General features: G+C 40.8%; 1 protein-coding gene across 1 annotated transcript in view; it reads left to right on the top strand.

Moving 5' to 3' along the window:
* LOC107714466 (regulating synaptic membrane exocytosis protein 2-like) overlaps positions 1–9,435 on the top strand; it is a 70,972-nt gene that overhangs the window by 60,459 nt on the left and 1,078 nt on the right. Inside the window, exons 27-30 of the mRNA XM_016520305.1 lie at positions 3,685–3,826; positions 3,993–4,105; positions 8,817–8,918; positions 9,012–9,151. Coding sequence (XP_016375791.1) covers positions 3,685–3,826; positions 3,993–4,105; positions 8,817–8,918; positions 9,012–9,151 — 497 coding nt within the window. The remainder of the gene's footprint in view (positions 1–3,684; positions 3,827–3,992; positions 4,106–8,816; positions 8,919–9,011; positions 9,152–9,435) is intronic.

Raw genomic sequence — 9,435 nt, 5'->3', positions numbered from 1 at the left:
ATTTAACTTCTTTTGGACTGATGAACTGCAACACCCGCTAACTGCCATTAAACAGCTTGGAAGATCAAAGACCATTTTTAATATAACTCTGACTGGATTCGTCTGAAAGAAGAAAGTCATATACACCTAGGATGCCTTGAGGGTGAGTAATTCATGGGCTAATTTTCATTTTTGGGTGAACTAACCCTTTGATAACACACTGACTGCTCACTACGTCCATCTGTTCCCGTGGGTCATAGGTCAACACGAGCCAATATCTCAGCACATGATACGATCGTAAAGAGCCATTTTAACACCTGGTTGTTATTCAATGTATTTATTGGAGCATTAAAGCTCTCCCGAGTCTTGCATTATGAATTCGAAATGAGGAATAATTCATTTCTTTGTTAGACAGATTCTTTCAGGTTTATTTTTGTCTGTATTCCATTTATAGCTATACTGCATTTCACACACAACAGAATGTTTGTGGTAATATTTTTTAAAAAGACATTAATACTTTTTATCCAGTAATGACTTATTAAATTAATCAAAATTTTGAAATGTTTCTTCTTCAGCAAATCTGCATATAACGATTTCTGACGGATCATATGACACTGAAGACTGTAATAAATTCAGATTTGATCACAGGAATTAATTAAAATAAAAAAAAATTAATTGAATTAAAGTGAGCACAGATTTGGAGCATGCCATGCTTTATACACTATAATGCTTGCATGCACATGTACTTGCTGCATCTTATATCTTAAGACATAAAGCCCTACAGGTGTTTTACCTCTATGCATTCACATTGTCTGCGACCGTGACTTAAACCAGCATCCTTTTAGTTTGTTCTGACATGCTGAGACCACACAGTGAGTCAAATGTCAGATAAGAGTCTTCTGTGTCTGCACTATTGCAATCTTAGTGTTTAATATAGACGGCATATTTACTAGGCGGTGGTTTACATTACAGATTTCAACTACCCAGTTATTTTTAGTACTTAAATGGTATTTTAAGTTTGTTGGATTGTATACTTAAAAGAAACGATACAAGAGAAACGTGCTGGGAAGTGTTGCGCTCTGCTGGATTTATGTGCAGTACATTATTTGTGTTACTGTCTGACATGTTTGAGCAGTGGTATGAGTCACGACTGTATTCTTCAGACTTTAATAGGAAGGTTCATGATGTTTCTATTTTGAGCCGGTATTGAGCGGGGTGATGATTTCAGCTTACACACAATATGATATTTATAGCTACAGGAGTGTACATTTTGTCTCACATTTAAGCTTAAGGTCCTGTCTTCATTGAGGTACATGCAGTGTCTGTTTGCCTAAAAACTCATCATGAACTGAAATGTCAGGTTTTATTGTCATCTCATGCCTGTACAGTAACGAAATCAGACTGCTATTGTCACGCTGTTAATAGTAAATTACTAAGCTTAACTTTGCAATGTTTTTACCAGAAGCTTTGAAAGACGAGGTTTTGTGCAAGTGTGGTGGTGGTTTAATGAAGAACAATAGAAAATGTAATCAACAGTTTAATGAAGATCGCAGAAAGTCTGAACTTATTTGCAGCATATTCTGGACAATAACCACCTAATTATACAGGAAGAGTAGCTTGACTGACGTGTTAATCGTTCAATAATTGATTGTGCCATTTAGGGGCAGAGTTTATGCAAGATAGAACACCATTCAGAACTTTCAATGCATTTTCTTTTGTATTTATTTATTTATTTATTTTTTGTTTGTTTGAAAGATGTCTCTTACCAAGGCTCCATTTAGGCTATTTGATCAAAAATACAGTAAAACAATATTGCAAAATATTATTACAATTTAAAATAACTGTTTTCTATTTGAACATATTTTAAAATGCAATTTATTTCTGTGATCAAAGCTGAATTTTCAGTATCATTTCTCCAGTCTTCAGTGTCACGTGATCCTTCAGAAATCATTCTAATATGCTGATTTGCTGCTGAAGAAACATTTATTCTGTACATTCTTCTGTACATCTGTGTCCACAATGCAATGCAGTCATGTAGCATTTCATTGAAAAATGCAGCTTGTTACTGGAAAAGCTGCATGAAAACTGTTGAATTGTTGTCACGCCACTAAATAAATGTAATCAAGTTAGTAGCTTTGCTACTTTTAACCACTTCCCAACACTGTTGTGTGAATATAATTGTCAGTGTAGTGGCTGATGAAGCTGCAGTCAGAAGGCAAGTCTTGTGCATGTGTTTGTGTGCGGACATATCTCTAGGCAGAGCTCTGTCTCCTGGAGAAGCGTTTGAGGGGTCTCTTAGTTTATCTGCCTCTGATTGGCCACATCATCTGTGAGCCACACGCACATGTGTGCCTTGTGTCTGCCCCTCCCACCCTTCAGATGAAGTAGCGCGCTGCAGAGGAGGCAGTCAGACAGTCATCCTCACCGCATATCGACCTGAGAACTAATAAGACTCGCGGCTGCTACTGATGAGAGGCTTTGAGCACAACCCTACCAAACGTGTTTCTCCAAAACCGTCTCACAGCATCAGCTCTACTCGTCTACCATCCTCTTTCTGTGTTGATAGAGGTGTTTGAGGGTGCTGGGGTGGTAAAATGGGCAGACAAGGGCAGGATGGCAGCGCCGCTCTCCCCGGCATGCGAATGCAGCGCTCACAGAGCCGGCTTAGCCTGTCTGCCTCCTTCGAGGCACTGGCCGTCTACTTCCCCTGCATGAACTCCTTTGACGAGACAGACAGAGGTAAGAATGAAGCCACATGCCAAGTGTGACAGGCGCTGATATGTCCAGTTCTTTTGAAAGCTTTTTGTTAGCACTGTTTTTCGTTGTGTTGTGTTGTGAATGGTTTGTGACCAACTGGAAGCCAGAAGAGCTGTATATGATGTGTGATTTATGTTGGTTTCTCTGCTTTGATTGGATGTGTATAATCTGGATGGATGGATAGATAGATAGATAGGGACATCTATGGGACACTCGGGACTGTGCTGCTGCTCAGAGTGGCAGACTGACGCCCCCTGTTGGTCATAACACGTCTTTGTTTAAGCATCTCATTCAGTGGTTGTCAATGATGTGTTTTTCTTAAAGGGTGAAATATGTAATGTTTTCAGATGTTAAAATACTTTCTCCGACCCAGTTTGATTAGCAGAGACAACACTAAGAAACCATTTGTAGCGTGAACACTATTGATCTGTGGCTCTTTCAGAACATTGCTGTTTGTTTGGTGGTTTGACATGTCGACATCTGGCAACTCTTCTGCCGCAAGTTTGGGATGGGACTATATGTTTGCCCAAACAATGGCAGTAGGTGTGGAGTGGCAGTGTTATAGCCGAGACCAGCTCATTCAAGTCAGAGTCCAGGCTGAGACCTGAGTAGGTTGAGTCTGAGACAAGACAGAGAGTGGAAGAGGCTCTGAATGTTTCCTATGGTATGAATGAAGCCTGGTTTCACGTCAGTGTCACGTGACACTCCGCAGCACACAGTGATAGACGATTGCACTGAGAGACCTTGTGTGTGAGTTGGTACTCAGATTTGTAGAACTCAACACTGCACTTGATCCGATTTAAGGCTGAGTCCAAGTGCTCCCGAGTCACGACAAGACCAAGACCAAGAAACTGTGGTGTTGGATTCAGAATCAAGAAGGGCTCGAGACACTGTTTGTAGAAGTGTCACACATTTACTCATCTTCCCTTCCCTTGTTGTCATTTTCAGAGGAGGGTAAGAAGAAGAAGCCGGTGCGTCTGGCGATCCAGCGGAGCGTAGAGACTGGTTTAGCAGTCGAGATGAAGAGCAGGATGACACGGCAGCCCAGCCGAGAGACCACAGAAGACAGTGAAAAGGCAAAACCTGGAAAGTAAGTACTGTAAAATCTACTTCTGAATACGATGGTGCATGTATTCCTAAATCACATGATGCCATCACCACTATTGCTGGTTGGCGGGTTTTGTGTCAGTGATGATGTCTTGTCAGAGGCTATTAGCACCCGATTAATAGATGTTCTGTCCATTATCTGTTCAAAGTCTAATCTTCCCTGGAGTGAAGATCTCTTCAGACAGCCAGTTCACTGAGTTTTTGGATGGTCTTGGCCCCGCCCAACTCGCAGGGAGACAGACACTGGCCACGCCCCCAATGGGTTAGTATCATTGCTTACTGTTTTCTTTTGTTGTTCACATGAACAACTCTCTCTGGTGTTGAATAAGACACTGTAAAGCTCAAAGTGTATTTCAGTTTTGTCTCAAGTAGTTCCAATTCTTCCATGAAACAAGACTATGTCTCCAACTGGTTTTTCCAACTGGTTTTAAGATGTGTTTTCAGTGACCCGATCACCATTACTATTTACACCTGCTCTTAACATGCCATTTACATGCATCTCCTGTTACCATTTGTGTTGGAATTTCGTCTAGACCAGGGGTGTCCAAACCTACTCCTGGAGGGCCACTTTCCTGCAGTTTAGCTCTAACTCTAATACACACACCTGAACCAGCTAATCAAGGTCTACATCCGAAAACCTAGGCAGCTGGCTTGCTGTTATCCGGCAATGACTTTGCAGGCGGCGTTTGCGCACGAAGGCACCTCACAAAACTGATTTCAGACATGCTTCTGAGGCAGCGTAACGGTTTAATCATCTACAACAAAATAGAACGAGCTTGGTGATATCTAAGCCAATATTCAATTACTATAATACTGATTTCTCGCTAGAAATAACATCAAAAGTGCAAAAAGTTCCTGCATGAACTCCTTTGACGAGACAGACAGAGGTAAGAATGAAGCCACATGCCAAGTGTGACAGGCGCTGATATGTCCAGTTCTTTTGAAAGCTTTTTGTTAGCACTGTTTTTCGTTGTGTTGTGTTGTGAATGGTTTGTGACCAACTGGAAGCCAGAAGAGCTGTATATGATGTGTGATTTATGTTGGTTTCTCTGCTTTGATTGGATGTGTATAATCTGGATGGATGGATAGATAGATAGATAGGGACATCTATGGGACACTCGGGACTGTGCTGCTGCTCAGAGTGGCAGACTGACGCCCCCTGTTGGTCATAACACGTCTTTGTTTAAGCATCTCATTCAGTGGTTGTCAATGATGTGTTTTTCTTAAAGGGTGAAATATGTAATGTTTTCAGATGTTAAAATACTTTCTCCGACCCAGTTTGATTAGCAGAGACAACACTAAGAAACCATTTGTAGCGTGAACACTATTGATCTGTGGCTCTTTCAGAACATTGCTGTTTGTTTGGTGGTTTGACATGTCGACATCTGGCAACTCTTCTGCCGCAAGTTTGGGATGGGACTATATGTTTGCCCAAACAATGGCAGTAGGTGTGGAGTGGCAGTGTTATAGCCGAGACCAGCTCATTCAAGTCAGAGTCCAGGCTGAGACCTGAGTAGGTTGAGTCTGAGACAAGACAGAGAGTGGAAGAGGCTCTGAATGTTTCCTATGGTATGAATGAAGCCTGGTTTCACGTCAGTGTCACGTGACACTCCGCAGCACACAGTGATAGACGATTGCACTGAGAGACCTTGTGTGTGAGTTGGTACTCAGATTTGTAGAACTCAACACTGCACTTGATCCGATTTAAGGCTGAGTCCAAGTGCTCCCGAGTCACGACAAGACCAAGACCAAGAAACTGTGGTGTTGGATTCAGAATCAAGAAGGGCTCGAGACACTGTTTGTAGAAGTGTCACACATTTACTCATCTTCCCTTCCCTTGTTGTCATTTTCAGAGGAGGGTAAGAAGAAGAAGCCGGTGCGTCTGGCGATCCAGCGGAGCGTAGAGACTGGTTTAGCAGTCGAGATGAAGAGCAGGATGACACGGCAGCCCAGCCGAGAGACCACAGAAGACAGTGAAAAGGCAAAACCTGGAAAGTAAGTACTGTAAAATCTACTTCTGAATACGATGGTGCATGTATTCCTAAATCACATGATGCCATCACCACTATTGCTGGTTGGCGGGTTTTGTGTCAGTGATGATGTCTTGTCAGAGGCTATTAGCACCCGATTAATAGATGTTCTGTCCATTATCTGTTCAAAGTCTAATCTTCCCTGGAGTGAAGATCTCTTCAGACAGCCAGTTCACTGAGTTTTTGGATGGTCTTGGCCCCGCCCAACTCGCAGGGAGACAGACACTGGCCACGCCCCCAATGGGTTAGTATCATTGCTTACTGTTTTCTTTTGTTGTTCACATGAACAACTCTCTCTGGTGTTGAATAAGACACTGTAAAGCTCAAAGTGTATTTCAGTTTTGTCTCAAGTAGTTCCAATTCTTCCATGAAACAAGACTATGTCTCCAACTGGTTTTTCCAACTGGTTTTAAGATGTGTTTTCAGTGACCCGATCACCATTACTATTTACACCTGCTCTTAACATGCCATTTACATGCATCTCCTGTTACCATTTGTGTTGGAATTTCGTCTAGACCAGGGGTGTCCAAACCTACTCCTGGAGGGCCACTTTCCTGCAGTTTAGCTCTAACTCTAATACACACACCTGAACCAGCTAATCAAGGTCTACATCCGAAAACCTAGGCAGCTGGCTTGCTGTTATCCGGCAATGACTTTGCAGGCGGCGTTTGCGCACGAAGGCACCTCACAAAACTGATTTCAGACATGCTTCTGAGGCAGCGTAACGGTTTAATCATCTACAACAAAATAGAACGAGCTTGGTGATATCTAAGCCAATATTCAATTACTATAATACTGATTTCTCGCTAGAAATAACATCAAAAGTGCAAAAAGTTGGTCAGAAACATACATTTACACTAGGGGTGTAACGATACACGTATTCGTATTGAACCTTTCGGTACGAGGCTTTCGGTTTGGCATGCATTACAAACCGAATGATTCGTTGGACTAATCCGATTACGTTTGGAAAATAAAAGAGCGTAAAGTGTGTGAATTAAATATAATGTTCTCAGTGTCACTGCACTCAACAAGGCAGCCCAAACGACGTAACAGGCAACGTGCTGTCTGCCCCGTGAAAACCTCCCCTTGCTGGGGTGCGTCGAAAGACGATGATCTTGTATCGACGATAGCCAGAGATATTGTCAAAAACATCAATTATTGGCAAAGTGGATTTGGTATTTCCAATTAATGTAGGCCTGTTACATTCTTATTTTTACTAGGCCTATTATTATTAAGTTACTTTTATTATTAAATTAAAATTACAATTAATTTGCCCCGCAATAGCCTAATTACTGACGCGCTGCGAGGATAACAAAAGATTAGGCTATTTACTCCTCAATTAAAATGTTTTAAAACGGTCTTTTAAAACAGGTCTATTATAGCCTACAATGAATTATTGGCCTATAATTAAAATATTAACACTGCAGTCATCAATAAAAATCAATGCAATAAAAAGCTTCATTTCAAGCACCGACTTTCAAAAACAATCTGTTTAACATGAAATACATTTCTTATTGTTTTTTTCACTACGGGCCACAAGAGAAATATTAAGGGAATAAATTAATAATTAATACCGTAATCAGCATATGTTGAAGTAGATTCATCTTTTGTCGTCTTTGAGAGAATATGCAGCATCAGATGCTGAAAGCTCTGTCATTACTCCGTTATTCCACTTTTACTTTCACTTTCTGCATATAGTGAATTGACTGAGATGAAGACATTCACCGACGTAACTCTTGCGCAAAGTTTGCACGTTGCTTGTGTGATATCCATTGGCTTGCCTTCATGGTTTAAAATAGAAATATTTCCAACATTGAGACGTAACCAATTACCCACCCCGGTATCGAAAACGTACCGTGACACCGCTGTGTCATATCGAACCAAACCATGAATTTTGTGAACCGTTACACCCCTAATTTGCACACAAACTGACCAACAAACGCAACTTTCAGACGCCATCTTTATTTTTTTGCTCGACCATCACGGAATGTAACGCACAGGATTGTGGGATATCAAAGGCAGCAAAGGATACATCTATGCTGCCTTCAAAAATCGACCAGATGAAGGTATCTCAGGAGGCAGGAAGTGAAGCTAACATTGGATTCGAACGAGCCTTGATGCCTTCCTGCCTTGAATTGTGTCCTCTGAAAGCAGCATTTTCCAGTTTTCGGATGCAGCCAAGGTCTCACTAGGCATACTCGAAATTTCCAGGCAGGTGTGTTGAGGCAAGCTGGAGAGAAACTGCAGGATGATGGCCCTCCAGGAGCAGGATTGGACACTCCTGGTCTGGACCCTTCCATCTTATTTCATCGCACTTTACATCACTTTCGCAGGAGCACCGAATTCTGTGCACAAATACTTTCAATCGCATTTACATTACTCGCACTGTATGCATAGACTAGTATAAGTGTAAAAAACAAAGTATACTTTGGGCTTAACACACAAATCTCTACCAAAAAGTAATGTTTTTGTCCATAGCACTGTAATACCTTTAATCAAATTTTTTTTTTTTAGTTTTTAAGTTTTAGTAATTTTGTCATGTGCTTTTGCAATATATGTACTTCAACTTTTTTGTTTTAATTTGTTAATGATAACAACACTGTTGAGGCAAGCTGGAGAGAAACTGCAGGATGATGGCCCTCCAGGAGCAGGATTGGACACTCCTGGTCTGGACCCTTCCATCTTATTTCATCGCACTTTACATCACTTTCGCAGGAGCACCGAATTCTGTGCACAAATACTTTCAATCGCATTTACATTACTCGCACTGTATGCATAGACTAGTATAAGTGTAAAAAACAAAGTATACTTTGGGCTTAACACACAAATCTCTACCAAAAAGTAATGTTTTTGTCCATAGCACTGTAATACCTTTAATCAAATGGTTTCTATGAGGTGTACTTTTGTCTGCTCTAAGAGTTTGGATGTGGCCTTTCTCCGCAGGTGACATCCAGATCGGTATGGTACACAGGAAGAAGAGGCTGGATGTTGAAGTTATTCGGGCTCGAGGCCTGGTGGGCAAACCAGGGAACAAACAGACGCCAGGTATGTCTCATCATGACACAATGCACATTTTTTTCTGTTCCTGGACTATTTTGTGAGGTTTATATGTAAATCCTTGTGGTCTATTATTTGCAGCACCTTATGTAAAAGTATATCTGTTGGACAACGGGAAGTGCATCAACAAAAAGAAAACACGGACAGCGAGAAAAACACTGGATCCTCTTTATCAACAGCAACTTCAGTTTGAGGAGAATCCTGAGGGGAAGGTTTTACAGGTAACACCAGGACCGCATCCTATTGGCTTACTTTAAGTATGAACAATATGTAATACAAAAAAATTATAGTAAAGTGTGTACTTTTCATGTAAGGCTTAATTGTGATGAAAATGTGCCAAATATATTTTATTTCTTATTTCTTTTGATTTGTGGGTGATTTTTGTCTTGGATATGTTTTCACTACATCAGTTATTTTAGCATTATTTATTTACTTTTATAGTATTTATTAATATTGTGACTTTTGTTTTTATATATATATATAAATATATATATATATATATATA

Source organism: Sinocyclocheilus rhinocerous, unplaced genomic scaffold (genome assembly GCF_001515625.1).
Source record: "Sinocyclocheilus rhinocerous isolate Xijiao unplaced genomic scaffold, SAMN03320098_v1.1 scaffold2404, whole genome shotgun sequence".
Classification (NCBI taxonomy): Eukaryota; Metazoa; Chordata; class Actinopteri; order Cypriniformes; family Cyprinidae; genus Sinocyclocheilus; species Sinocyclocheilus rhinocerous.
This window is presented reverse-complemented; position numbering and strand designations above follow the sequence as displayed.